At 30.5% G+C, this 15,776-nt stretch overlaps 2 protein-coding genes across 2 annotated transcripts in view; both read left to right on the forward strand.

Moving 5' to 3' along the window:
- The first annotated feature begins 3,939 nt into the window (after positions 1 to 3,939).
- On the forward strand, positions 3,940 to 6,336 carry LOC119836116. Its single transcript, XM_038361368.1, has 2 exons — positions 3,940 to 5,223; positions 5,584 to 6,336. Exons 1-2 carry the CDS (start codon positions 4,090 to 4,092, stop codon positions 5,671 to 5,673), a joined length of 1,224 nt encoding a protein of 407 aa, XP_038217296.1. The 5' UTR covers positions 3,940 to 4,089; the 3' UTR covers positions 5,674 to 6,336.
- Positions 6,337 to 9,025: 2,689 nt separating this feature from the next.
- Positions 9,026 to 15,776, forward strand: part of LOC119836115 — a 43,305-nt gene continuing 36,554 nt past the window's right edge. Inside the window, exon 1 of the mRNA XM_038361367.1 lies at positions 9,026 to 9,403. Coding sequence (XP_038217295.1) covers positions 9,226 to 9,403 — 178 coding nt within the window. The 5' untranslated portion in view covers positions 9,026 to 9,225. The remainder of the gene's footprint in view (positions 9,404 to 15,776) is intronic.

The raw sequence follows: 15,776 nt of genomic DNA on the forward strand, positions 1-15,776 counted from the left end.
AAAAGTTGTTAATATATTGTGAATGGTCAATTCAATGAATATAATAGCTGTTAAATGTTTCAATAATACAGTTAAGTGACATATATAATTATAAAAAATGATTGAGTCCACAAATATATCTTAAGTGGAAATGTTGCTTCTTAATTTAATTTTAACATCCATATCGAATAGTTCTTTTCATAATGCCGACAAAATCTTTTATGATTAATGATAAATGTTAATTAATATTTAAATAAATGATTTCAATGTTTGTAAATATATTATTCTTAATGTGAAAACAGTATCTAAATATCACTTAAAATTTAATATTAGAAACAAATATATAGTTAGGAATTTAAACTCAATTAATTGAGTAGGAGGATATGGGAGTATGAACTATGTAACCAGTCGCACCGTTTTAACCTATAGAAAGAGACAGAGCGATACCGCATCTCTTTTATTGACAAAGATTAATGAATTGTGATATAATAGATGTGGTATAATATTATTAGTTTTTTTTTTGTTAATATGGCCAGTTTCACACTTTCTTAATTTAACTTATCTGTCAGTTAAATGACAAATGTATGAAAATGTACAAACAAGATTGGCACATGGCATGGCATGGCATGGCACACTGTCAGCGGTGAAGTAGAAACGGCCCCTATTTTATTACTTACATTGGTTCAGTTAAGTCCCAAAGTGGCTTAATTATGTAGTCTTTGATTCGATAAAACATTGTATGTATTTTAATTAGATGGCGATTAATTAAAGTGTATATGAGGGGAGGTGGAATTCCTAAATCTGACTGGCTGGTGGGTTATGCCCCAAGGGATACGATATCTAAAAATGTGGAACATTTGATTCAGTAAGCGTTGCTACAAATAATTAATGGCAATGGTCAATACATGATAATATGTAATCATTCGGGAATCTTATAATTTAGACTAAGTTTAATGATGTGATTTGTTTTAATGATATGCATTAAAAAACTAAAATTAACCTTTTCTCACTACAACCATTCTACATTTCATATGTTTTATTATAATGATTCATTAGTATGGATATAACTAAGAGTTATTAGAAATGTGTTCATCCAGTATATTTATTCGTTATTATTATCCTGGGCTATTAATCGACTTAAAAAAAAGGTGAAGGTTACTCATTCGACTGTATATTTTTCGGTTTAGTATTTCAGAACTTACGACTGGGTGAACAGATTTTGATGATTCGTTTTTATTTGAAAGCTGGTATCTCCCATTTTTTCATTAGTTTTGTCCCATTTGTATTTAATCTAGTTCTGACAATTTGAAAGTGGATTTTTTTATAATTCTAACACATATAAAGTTTGTTACATTGTGTTATATTAATACCTATTTTCGTTCCTATTATTAATTTAATGAATACAGAAGTATATACAATATGCCATAGTTACGTATGTACCACGGGAGTAGTCAGAGATTTCGGGGGTTTATAAGAGTAAAACGACTATAAGTACATTAATTATTCCATATAATGTTTAATTAAATGGAATTGCTGATTTTGTTCTTTTCAATTATACATTATTTCGAGGGGAGGAGGGTTGACACCCCCTAAACCAGAATACACCCACACACCTCTAAAACCTGACTGCACCTATGGTGTGTACTACTGAACTAATCTTAAAGTTATTAAAAAACAACAAAAACGAACATAGTGATTTTTGTATTTATCATTAATAGTTTTTGGCATTGGTCAACACAACAACTCAATTATTATTTACATAAAATATCTATAACTTAAAAAACAAATAGTGTGCTCTCTTTCTCTAGCATAAATATCTATTTCATCTGGCTAACAGGCACGACATTTACGACTCTATTTCCTTTATGTTAAAGCTGTTAGTGGTATGAAGAATGATTATTAGTATTCTAAATATAGTTTAATTTACGCACTTAATACATTTTAATAAGGCGCGCACAGTTTTTGCTCTTTTACTCGTTTTTCTAGTTGATGTTAAAGAAACTGCATTTTGTAATAATTATTTTGCAACTTTTACCGCATTTTATTGATAGTTTTAGATGATTTTTATTCATCCTTTATGATATTAGTAGCATTCCTATGTTTATAAAGCATTTAGTAGCAAATCTTGTTGTTTTTTAATTGTGAGTGTTACGCTAAGTAAAAAGCAATTTAGTTATATTTCCATGTGAGGTCAAATGTATTTAATAAGAGGTATTGAAGATAAAAATCGATATAGAGCGGATAATACCCGTGAAATTATTTCTTATTAAATTCGGTGTTTTTCGTGATCTGTGAAGGTCGAGACTCGGCACTGTCATTAACGTCCATGTCTTTTGTGTCAAAAAGTACGGGTTTAATTCTTAACACCAAATAAATTTAAAAAAATTGTATCTTTCAAAGGAATGTCGGTTCAAGTGTGTATTCTATACAGTCTAAAAATTGTTCAGTTTGCTTCTTGGTTACAAAGACTAATTGACGTAGTTTGAAATATCTGATATTGAATATTGAATTTCGAAAATAAGGTATCAATTTACTTACTCAATAATATAAGAGCCACTTGTGTATTTCAACATAAGCTTACGATAATTTTACAAAAAATTAAGAAACCTGTTATATATGCAATACGACATATTAATTAATTTTCTGTTCAGTTTAAAACTTGATGTTACAATATTAATCTACAACAATATTTGAAAAGCTTATAACAAAGTGGCCCTTTTTTTCTAAATAGCATATATTATACTAGCAACTTCAGTCAATAACTCCCAGTGTATACTCGCCTTTAGTGTCCATATGAGTGTATTTTATAAGTGTTTTATTAGTATATAAGACATTTACATGTTAACTATTATGTGTAATATAAGATGCACATTATATAGATGCAATGATATAGCGGGAAATGTTTAATGAATGTTTTTATATAAATTTTTTGTTATTTTTTTTATATTAATGATGCGTTATTATTAGTCTTAAAGCTTATGTAACATACATAAAGGAGTCACCCAGGTCAGTTACTCACTACAAAGTTTGACCTCGAGAAAGGAAAAGACGTACTCGTGTGTGACTAGTTGGAGCACGACGTTTAGTTGTTTTATGTTAAACTTTGCAACAAATTCTGTTTTTTTTTATATGATTTTTTTTCTTAAATCATGAATCAAGCAAATTATTATTACTTAGTATATGCATTAAGAATTGTGTTATTGTTGACGGCTAATAAAATTATTGTTGATACCTGAATAATAAGTGTTGTTTTTTTTTTCTTTTGATACTTATCATTTACACTACAGTTAATAGAACTAACATTTTAAAGGCAACAGGAACTGGAATTATGCACACATACGATTTTACAATCAACTTGGCTGTGTAGGTATACAGGGCCGCATGATCAACTTTATTTCATCTATTGACTGGATAAAAAAAATATGACAATAAAATATGTGGGCAATTATTTTTTTTAATATATCTTAATTATTTTTATTAGCTTCTGCAGTCCTTAAGTATAATAATGTGTCTAAACGCAGTAAATTTTTTTATATAGAATATTGATTTTCCTTAGTGACAAAATGGATAGCTATCATAAAATATGAAGCTATACAGTTTACTCTACATAGACAAAGTACCTATATCTATGATTATTCATGATTAAATTCTTCCATTGACTAGTAAGAGAGTATCTCTAGTTACTCCCGGTAGATGGCGTAATGGCTGATATCGTTTCATTAGCCTTGACCAATGCGAAAAGCGCAGATACTATGGCCACCATGAGACTTCTTCCATGGCGCCCTCTATTATTTCCGTCTTTAATATTATAGGCAAGTAGTTAAAAAATAATACACAGAAACAGTTTCGAAATCTGTGTTGTTACTTACTTTCACAGAACTACTAATATTTACACTGATAGCAACTTAGTATCTATCATCTATGTGCTGGCAACATACAGTCAAGGTCAAACATGTCAAAATCACGAGTTATCAGGATAAGTATATTATAAAATTATATTTTAATTTTTAATACAACAATTTTATACTTAAGCCAAAATTAAATGTATCCAACGGTAGGCTACCATATAATACAATTAACCTAAAACGTAATTTATTTGATTTTTTAAATATGAGTGGAAATATATCGATTAATTCACTGCCTATAGAAACATTCACCGAAATACTTGTTAAAATCGATGGAAACAGCTTAGCAAGATGTAGGAGAGTCTGTAAACAATGGAAAGAAGCTATTGACGAGACCGATATCATTTGGCAAGAAATGTGTTTCAAGGAATTCAAAAATTCATCAAAAATAGCGAAGAGGAAAAGTGGCGATACAGTAGGCTGGTATCACATCTACAGGAACTTAAAACTGTGGTCTGATATTTCATCTTATGAGAAAACTATAAAAGAATTTTTTAAATTCAATTTACATGACAGATCGCACATGTTGGACATTAATTATGGAGTCATACCGTTGAAGGATGCGAAAGGAACATTTTTTTATGACGCGGCCAATTTAAAGTACATTCCTGTAGCGCTATCTGACAAGAATTGCTTAAAAATATGGAACAGTGATAATGTAACAGTTATACAAATTAAATCTGGCATTTTCATACAAAGGACAGTGCATGATCCAAGCTACGCCTCAGAAGCATTTTATAAAGCTGACAATTTTGTATTGAACGGTGATTATCTATACTTTTATAATAACAGAGATGTTTATAAATGTAATTTATTATGCAGAGAGCTTATACCTAAACTTTTAGTACATTGTGCATATGATTTAAAAGAAATACAGTTCAATAATGATGCTATACATATTTTTACCGACTGTGGTAAAATTATAAATATACTAAAAGATAACTCAATAGAAGAGAGAATAATTAACTGCCCGGTGGAATGGATAAAACACATTAAGAACATAAGTGCTGTAGATGACAAAAATTTTGTTTGTTACTCCCGGAATTTGTTTAAAATTGAAACAGAAAACTATCAGCATTTGTACTTAGATTTCCCGCCAATTACAGCATTATTTTTTTATATTGATGTGGTGATAATTGGACTGAGGAATGGTAGCATACTGCTGTATAGATTGTCAAGTCAAAAGAAAGCAACCCGACCCATTTTTGAAACATTAGCAGAGTTGCCAGATGGAAAATTTCCAGTGCAGTTAGATGTTTATGAAAGGAAATGTGGTCCCATGATTGCTGCAGCAACTTTTTTTGAATTGTATTTGATTGATGTTACATTTTTCCCTCATGTATGTATATCCATATCTATACTAATAATATAAAGCTGAAGTATTTATTTTAACGCGCTAATCTCAAGAAGTACTGGACCGATTTCAAAAATTTCTTCACCATTGGATATTTATATAATCCCTGAGTATATGTACCATGGGCGAAGTCAGGGTGAACCACTAGTTTTCATAAACAACATTGTAGTCTCAAAGATACTAAATCAGATTATTATAATTGATGTTAAATTTCTACATCCATATCATTGATAAATACTTTCTTCATTTTAAGCTAAATCTTATGCAAGTAACATAGGCTAAATTTTATTTATTAAAGAAAAATTCCCAGCATACTACATAAATTATTATTACTTATATTTTCAGGAACAGCCAGTTAAAAATACATTTACAAGCAATAAGCTACACATGTACAAGAGATTACAAAAATTGAAGGAGAGTATGCAGGTGTCATAACAGTATTTCAAAAGGAAGATATCACTATTTTTTAGACTTTTCTTTAAGAAAAAATGCTGTTTTAATGAGGCAGTATTGAACATGTGTTAAATTGTTGTGAAGTAGGTCTTTTACTGTCTCTAGGAAAAAAAACTATTTTCTACTTAGGACGCCAGTGTTATCCCAGAGTGGGAGGTACCTCTCCAAATGACAACAATCTCTATCAAACACAAAATAATCACTTCAATCAGTAGAAATACCATACAGTGATTGATTAATAAAACTGAAAGAACCTTAATATCAAATTGAGAACCTCCTTCATTTTTAGCAGATCAGTTTAAAATTCTGAAATAACGAGAATCTTTAGGGAATTGGTTTAGTGTTTTTAAAATAACTACAAAAAGGTTTTTATACATTTTAATCGCAATTTGCATTGAATATTGATGCCATTAGGGATTCAGTTTATAACCCCTCTTTGTTAATGTTAAAAATAAGTGATTATTGTGATAAAAAAATATAAAAACAATTTTATAATTCTAGGATAAAAGACATATCTGATTTGTAGATTTTTTTAAATTCGCACATTTGTGTTAGATACCTTTCACTATATTTTTAGTTGTTAATTGTTTTTAAAAACTAAATTATTTGTTATTTGACTAGTCAGTATTTTACTAAGTATCGAGTTTATGCTATAAAAATTATTATTGTTTAAATAAAAAATGTGAGTTTTGTAGTTTTGTTTAAATAATAAGTGATCCATAAAAATTACTACTATGCTATAAGCAAACGAGGCTCCTTTAAGGCTATAAAGCCTTACACCTATGACTAAGGGTCAAAATAGATGTTTGCTGATTCTCAGACGTAGACTATAGTCCGTGAGCCAGCGACAGATTTTCACGACCAAGTTCCCCCCAGTCGACTGAGAAGAAATAATTGACGAAAATTAGCGCCTGGCTTACGGACTACTAGTAGTGTAGTAGTACATTCTAGTAGTACTACGGTTTAGCACTTCAGTGTCGAGGAAGTTTGGTAACAAACAACGCGACATTACAGTTTTATATTAATATCAAAATCAATTATCAATAGGCAAAAAATCCTACTTATCTAGCTACTTATTGATATTTGAAAATGTATTTTTATGTACTAATGACGATAATATGACGCTCGTCCGGCTCCATAATAAATAGTATAAGTCTATTTTTATGACTTACTTTCACATTCAAATAATAGCAACTGGCGTTTCACCCCGTCTTCTACCATGGTATAAATGTAGCCAATAGTACAAAGGTGAACGGGTGAAAGAAAGCTTAAAATTGGTCCTGTAGTTATTGAGATGAGCGCGTTCAAACAAACTTCAGCTTAGTATTTTCTTGTGTTTGATTTTACGCGAGTATTATACATTTAGAAATTAAAAACCTTTTAACGGATTTTAAGCGCGATTTATTCATTATATTCACAGTCTCCCCGTGACCACGCTCGCTGTTAAGTATTCGAAACGTCGGGTTAAAAATATAATGTATAAATCGCGTTTAGAATCCGTTAAAAAGTTTTTAATTTCTAAACTTCAGCTTTTTATTATTAGCACAGATAACATAATACTAAGTTATTAGTAAAGAAGTATTGATGAGTAGGCAGTAGCATTATGTACTTTGTAGTAATACGTTATATACTCGACGAAATATTCATAAAACGGGCCAACCTCCCTTTGATTATATACAAAAATCTCAAACGAAGCTAGGCTATTCAGTGTATATCAAATCGATTAGTGCACTTTTTACATATGCATGTTCGTCGCTTCGATGTTCGTACTTGTTACGTGTAATATACGTGTAAATGCACCTTTTAGGGCAAATAAGACCTTCTGCATACTGCGAATCTATTGTGTAAATATGCTATCCTACTTATAATATTATAAATGCATATAATAATGTGTATGTTTGTTACTCTTTAACGCAAAATCTACTGAACCGATTACAATGAAATATGGTTCCAGCTGGACAACTGAAATAACACATGGGCAACTTTTTATGCCGATATTCCTACAGGATACGGACTTACGCAGGTGAAACCGCGGGGCGCAAATAGTATATAATTTAAGGTTCATAAAACTGCTAAAGTTCAACAGGATCACAAAAAAGAATTAAGTTAAAAATAACACTTTTAATAATAATTTCAATATGTGCTTCCTAATGACGATTTCATCTCGCGTTTGTATGTATGCGTAATCAAACTACTACACCTGCGATTGAATAAAGATGTATACAAGTGCATGTGTGCGTTTTGCTGACTGGTCTTGTATTTTTATAAAAGAATTCTTCATACAAATATAAAGGACGATAACTCAAATAATTAATTAGATTGAATGTACCATTGATATGACGTTTTTGTGTTCAGCATAGAGTCCGAAGTGGCATACATGACGTGTGACTTCCGTTATAAATTAATAAATACTTAGTTAGCTCTATTTCAATCACCAACAATTAGGTTAATTTTGCAAAATATTTACTACAAATTTTATTGGAAACGTTGACTTTTTTTAAGTGATAGTACATACGTTTTTAAAAAAACATTTGTATAAATCCACTCGTTATACTTTCACAAGAGAGATTCAATTCATTTGAACAAAAAAGTTGTAACAAAAATTACTGCTAATGAGCTTAACTTGTTTGTAAGACTATTTGAATCAAAAGCTTAGGTAGTACGATATAATAACGTTCTTTTCCATAAAATATTTATTATTATATTGTCCTACGGAAATGGAAAAGATCTTTGATCCGATAACGGAAGACGGTCAATGTTATAGATCATTACAATAGAACAAGAACAAGAAATTAACAATAGCCATTTACAGCAGAAAAAATACCCTTGAGATAAGGATAAATTGTCACGTTTACTACTTTTATGCCGTATTTTCTTGTGTTTGATTTTACGCGAGTATTATACATTTAGAAATTAAAAAAATTTAACGGATTTTAAACGCGATTTATTCATTATATTATTAACCCGACGTTTCGAACACTTTACAGCGAGCGTGGTCACGGGGAGACTGAATATATAAAAAGTTTTCTAAATACTTTTATGTCGTTTAGTGCAATAACGTTTTAAATTAATATTCATAATTTAAAAATAACCATCTCTGATCTACCATACTCAAACCCAAACTCAAACTTAACTTAAGTGAATGTAAATGATACAATACTGAAGATAATTTATAAAACTGCAGACATATGTTTACCTTGACCGCTACTATAGCTTTAATAAATATTATAGTAAATGTTGTAGAGCCTCGCTAACTTAACACACACTTCGCAGTCAAACACGTTTGTTCCATACACGATCCATGTCCTACAATCACAGTCTATTCACTACTATCCAAGATTCAACGAAACCGACAAAATTACAACGCCACAGACCACAGTCGACCGCGCGGGGCTGACGCGGCGGACGCCTTTACTCGTTACATTATAAAAAAGTTTACGTTCCGAATTCAAACTTTTAAATTCAAACTATGCAATAATACGTTATGTGAATTTTAAACATTTGTGCCATAATAGTGATGTTATTTGTGTAAAAATGGGTGTTCTCTTATTTTTGTTTGTTGTGACGATAGTTCTGCCGTGTGTTTTTGGTCAACAAGATTGTTTTGGAGCTGGCAGTGTCGCAGGAGCAGCGATTGGTGCATTCTTAGCGGCAATATTGCTTCTCGTTGCGGTGTATTACTTCAGAAAATTGTATTGGAAATCTCGCAAAGGTAAGAGGCGGTTATTTTTTATGCTAAAGCCCCGCGGCAATTTGGAAAGATGCGACCTGCGTTTCAAAACTCGAATTTTGAATGCGTTGACCTTTTCAACAGAATTTTGGGAAAGGTATTCGGATTTTATGAGCGCGTACGTTCCATATTCAAATTCAAAATATTGGAAAGTGGATTTATCTAGGCGTAAAAAATATTGCAAGCTACAAGACAAACTTTTGAAATGTATTTTCATTGAAAATAAAAACCGTTGAAAAAAAAACCTTTGTACATATTCCGATTTTTAAATATGTTAGAGAGATCAATAAACAACAATTGTCCGAGATTTATGTATAGGAAAACAATGAATAGCTACCTTCACGTTTGCTTATGTCATTCTGCATTGTAATGACACCTTAATATGTTAATTCATTGAATATTATTAACCAGTAAAAGGAGTCCATTCGTGCAGCGCAATTACGCATATAAAAACTTGACCGTAATTCGGTTTCTTATCTGACCCGAAAAAAACGTGTCTTAAAAAATACAATAATAACATTTACAAATGTCGGTGTCCTCCTGCTTTTATTAAATAAATGAAGGTTTGATGTTAATTGAATATGTTTTTATTTACCTGCCTTATCAATAATAGATACATTTACAAAGCATCTGTAAATACCTATAGCCAAATAGAAACCTTTCCTGAACCATTGCAAAATTAGAAGAACTTCGCATTTTTATTCCATCGTGTCTAATCTTTAACTTATGTGTAGTTTTGTGAAAGTAACAGAGATACATGAAACTCTATATAGCTATGTATATATGCAGAATATACATGCCATTGAATGACACTCACTACTCAGTGAATATAAGTGCATTGAAGTTGCTAGACTAGAAATAATTTACATCACATTACAGAACGTTTTCTACTCGACTTGGAGTTAGGAACTAAATTTATATCAAGTTATTCGCAAGGAGGTTTTCGTTTTCTTAGCATATTAGAAATTAAAAATAATTCTGTTTATTAAATATTTACTTTCAAATCGTTGAGAAACGTAAAAATATTTTAAGTTTTAAACGTTACGATATAGTAATTAGATATAAGATACAGGATTCCCAAAATAACTTGCGGTAACGTTTTTTCGAGTTATAAAGGTTATTTTATTACATTTAGTATGTGTGTACTTTGTTAGTATGTACTATAACTGTTAATCATAAATAAATATAACTAAAATCCGTATAATGTAAGAATATTTGCCCTTCTGTATAGAGAAGAGCAAATCACAAATACGTTTGCGTATTCCAACGAATGTGTCGGCATTCGATTTTCGGATTAGGCGAATGTCCAGTAATACGCTTAAAGCAATTCACATTTCTAATCTGTGAAATAAGTAATAGTCATTTATTATTATAACTGTGACTGTGGTTCTCAACAGTATCTTGATGATTTGCCTGGATAATTTGAAGTGTCTTAACTATTCTTTGACCCTCTGTCACAAATTAATATGCGTCTGAGAGCGAGTGCCGAATAAGACTTTATTCTAGTTTCAAGTACACTTAAATAAGACATTTTGTTGTAATTTATAGGCAAAGTCCTATTTTTGAGCTTGTGTGATACTAAGTACTTACTATAGGCGTGGGCTAGAATCATATCCTCAGATTTGTTGCGCAGGTTACCGACCTAACGTACGTGTTAGATTTTCAGATAAGATAAAGTTTATCTAGAAAAATAACAAGTTTCTAGATCATGGTTTTATATTATATGGCATATAATAAACATGAAGGGCTGTCTGAATGCCATTGAAGATAAATACAATTTAAAATCTGATTCGTGAATAAAACCATATTAGCTTCTTACCTATCAAGTTTTATAGACAAATGAGGTTCTAAATTAACCAATTAAAGAATTTTCAGATATCGTTCATGATTCAGCTATAGCCTTAATAGTAATAAAAAAACTATGAGCTGCTAATATTGAAACATAAAGGTTATAGATATGTATACTTTTTTAAAATTACCAACAAAGTTCTTTTTAACACATTCGCTTAATTGCTATTTTGAACAAAAAATTTAGTACATAGTACATTAGCTACTGATTAATCGAGTAATAAGTAGTGTTACTTACACTTGGTAACATTTAAACGCTTTTAAACTTAAGAAAATGCGTAGAAAGATTATTGTATATTGCAAGATAGAACAACACAGTCGTATGAGAAATTTATCTCGTTGAAACAAGTTATTTTGCACACACTATCATATTCACGTAACGAATGCATGTTTTATAAGCATGATCTGTGAAATTTAAAATAAATAGATATGAATCGTTGCTAATGTTGAGGACTTGACTTTCACTATGTCGAAATTATAAGTTGTACTGGATTATTATCTGCTGTCACACGTTGGCTGGATATTGATTTTTATGCTTTTACTAGAACGCCATAGAATATTGTTTCGACGTATTTTTAAACCTTCCCTGGACCTCCACGGACATATCAAGACCAAAATAAGATAGATCCGTTCAGTCGTTCTCGAGTTTTAGCGAGACTAACGAATTGATTTTTATATATAATGATTTTTTAAAGTCCTTTTTTTCCTTGCGGTGATATGCTTTGTTTAATGATGAAAATCGGTCCAAGGTGGCCGCCGCAAAATGTCCGATTAAATATTTTTTTCACAACTCCCTCAATATGGTTATCAAATGGAGGACTTGAATAGTAAAATACTGTACAATTAAACTTTACATTAAAAATGGCCGACAGTAATTGTAATTTAATATCATTGTATATTAAGTCTAATCTAAACAGCTACTAACATTAAAAAAACAGAAAAAACTAATAATGGTAGTTTTTCTTTACATTAGGGTGTTAAAAATTATTGAATATTGTTATGTTGCTGTTTTCCACGAATTATAATATTTAAATTAGCATACTTATAAAGGATAATTATACTTTAGTTAATATCCTGATAGCCACGTAGCAGTCTTATAATCAAACTTATTTTCCCATAGAAATAATAAAAAAGCATTCACGTTTTTGTGATGTGTGGTAATGACGTAATTTCCTTCATCATTAGCAATACTAAATACGAATAGTAAACATAACTCTCTTATAGTTTTATTTATGGGCTAGTTTTAAGACTTACTTATAAAGTCACTGATAGACTATTGCACACTTTTGGACGTATTTTTTCATACACGCACTGTAATATAAATTTATACTAGCTGAACGCCCCGGCTCCGCCCGGGTCGTCATATATCGTAATTGAAATAATATAACTATCCTACATTTTAAGTTGGATCAAACTGCACATAGTGTGGAAATTTTATTATAATCGGTGAAGTGGTTTAGGAGTCCATCCCGGACAAACAACGTGACACGTAATTCATATATATTAAGATTGTAAGCTAAACAGAATATACCCAGAACTAGCTTGAAGACTGTATTGAATTGTTTTCTTAATATTTTTATGTCCAACATTGATTTATGTATGACATCATTGGTGGATCGGCAAGGTTGACCTGTCAGTCAGAAGAAGCCTCGTATGCAAATTCTTTTGTAGCAAAAAAACATCACTTCACACACGGTATCGTTTTCAGTATTCATTAACAGCACTTCGGACATTTGAGTATGTATTGTGTAAATATTTCGCATAGAACATAATATTAAAGTTCATACTTTATGGCGGAATAGGAAAAATTATATACTTTTGAACTTATATATCCTAATGCAACTACTAATATAAAGCTGAAGAGTTTGTTTGACCGCGAGAATCTCAGAAACTACTGCTCCGATTTCAAATGTTCTTCTTTCATTGTTAGGAATGTATATAGGTACTACGGGCGAAGCCAGGGTGGACAGCTAGTCTCATGAAATATTTTTTAAAAGAAATTAATGACTCTTATTTCAAATTGATTACATAAACATTAGGATAGTACTATAAAATATTTCATATAATAAAAATATTGGCAACTCGTACATACCTAACTCGTTTCTCATTTGAAATAAAACATAATTATGCTATTAAAACATTAGTAATGATGATAATAACTTTCAAATTACTAATATCCGTATTCTTAGTAAAGATTAAGCGTAATAAAAAATGTATTAATTCATTTGCTATCTCTTTTACACCGATATCATTTCCATATGTGTGCAAAAGACGGAAAATCTGCGTTTCCGAGTAAGTTAAGTAATATGGACATAATGTAATCGTCAAATTGTGGCCTGGTTTGCAAAATTATGTAATTTTTTAAGGCCGTTGAATGCCTTCTTTTTTTAAATTTAGAACAAATACATTCAAATGTAATGGATTTATTCAATTGTCAGTAAACATTACCATAATGAAAGTGATGTAAATGTTATTATTATTCGAAGTTTAAAAAAAATCACACGAAATTTGAGAAACGTAATTTATTTCACGTGGACGTAGTAATGCTAACTTCGGATATTTAAAACGAGAAATATATAATAATAAAGTAGAATAAGATACTGTTTAAAACGGCGAGTTTTATCGTAATAACCTCAAATTAATACCTCTTATTGTAACGCCTCCATTTTAAAATATAGATTAACAATTTTCTGACAGAAAGAAGATAATTTTTTTATGTATCCGTACCACAGACTGCGTTAATATAATGTTTAGTTACGTTTTAGAAAGTTGAATAACAATTTAATTAGTGACTTTTACATGACTCAATTGATAGATATATAAAAGGCGCGTTTTTAAACGACCATGCAAATAATTACGCGATACCATAGACAGCATAGTGGTAATGCCATAATGAAAGTAACATGTCACTCGGAGGAAATCGAGTGAATGTTATGTCAACATACGTTTTCACTTTCTTTTTTATATGTACTTATCGTGGTCTTCTTAATCGACTTGAAAAAAAAGTAGGCTCTCAATTGGACTGTATGTTTTGTGTTTGTTATCTCATAACTTCTTCCTGGGTGAATCGATTTTGAATAGTTTCGAATTGAGAGAATTTGAAATTTGCATGAAATTTAATATAATTTTAGTTTATATATTTTATGATTAATAATAATTATGTAGGTACTTTGGGAATACACACTAATTTCAATAATTTTAAAACGAATATTAAACAATGTATATAAAGCAATATGATGTTAATGTAATGGATAAATTTATACCAATCGTTTTAATAAATAAATGTCCATTACAAAATTGCTTAACTTGAAAACACTAAAAATCCACATATTTAAAACACTTTTTATCTTTTTTTACATTTGTACAACGAATTTAAAATATAGAGAAATCTGTTTATTTTTTAATATTACTTACGCTTTAAGAAATTCCTTTTGTCAACCAATGAGGTTGTATAAATACTCCAATAAAACAATACCTTCTCATACTGAAGTGTACATATTTATACATACATAACACACATTATATGCAAACCAAGGTCTAATTAACATAGCTATTAAATAACAAATCGTTACAGAGTATCCAATTACTTTGATGCCGCACTTTAACAATTTGTAATTGGTATCTACCGTTTTTATAAGAAACATCAGTTATTGATAATAGTTAAACTGTCGGTTCCACCCGGCTTCGCCCGTGGCACACACAAAGGTGGAATCTTGCAATCGGTCCAGTGGTTTTTGTGATATTTATTATATATTGAAACATTACAAACATACATATTAAAGCACTTACGTTTCTCTGCATCTCTGTAACTCTTCCCAAATGTTGTTTCTGTAACTAAAATAGTTGCTTAGATAAGACATAAAGTTGACCCAAAACCCATATAGATCTGACATGTTATTTTTCATAAGTTGAACAATATTACTGATCCTATTAATATTATAAATGCGAAAGTTTGTATGGATGTATGGATGTTTGTTACTCTTTCACGTAAAAACTACTGAACCAATTGCCATGAAATTTGGTACGTAGACAGCTGGATAACTGGAATAACATATAGGCAACTTTTTATTCCGATATTCCTACGGGATACGGACTTACGCGGCTGAAACCGCGGGGCACAGGTAGTATTAAATAATTATATTTATAGGTCCGATGGAACTTTCTTTTATTTTGATTTTCCCTGCTTAACACAAAAAAAAATATCTTTGTTAATGTAAAATTGAAAAGACGAATTACTAACACGACTATCCATTTACTTGACGACTACAATGTTAACTTCCCGATTTCGCCTAATTTAAATATGTCCGTACAACATCGTTGTGTCCGGTTTTTAATATTATTACCCGCCTACGTCAGAAAGAGGGTAATGGTTTAGAAATTGAAAGACTTTTTAACGGATTTGAAACGCGATTTATTCATTATATTATTAACTCGACGTTTCGAACACTTTACAGCGAGCGTGGTCACGGGGAGACTGTCAGTCTCCGTATCCGTTAAAAAGTCTTTA

The sequence above is a fragment of the Zerene cesonia genome, chromosome 22 (assembly GCF_012273895.1).
Source record: "Zerene cesonia ecotype Mississippi chromosome 22, Zerene_cesonia_1.1, whole genome shotgun sequence".
NCBI lineage: Eukaryota > Metazoa > Arthropoda > Insecta > Lepidoptera > Pieridae > Zerene > Zerene cesonia.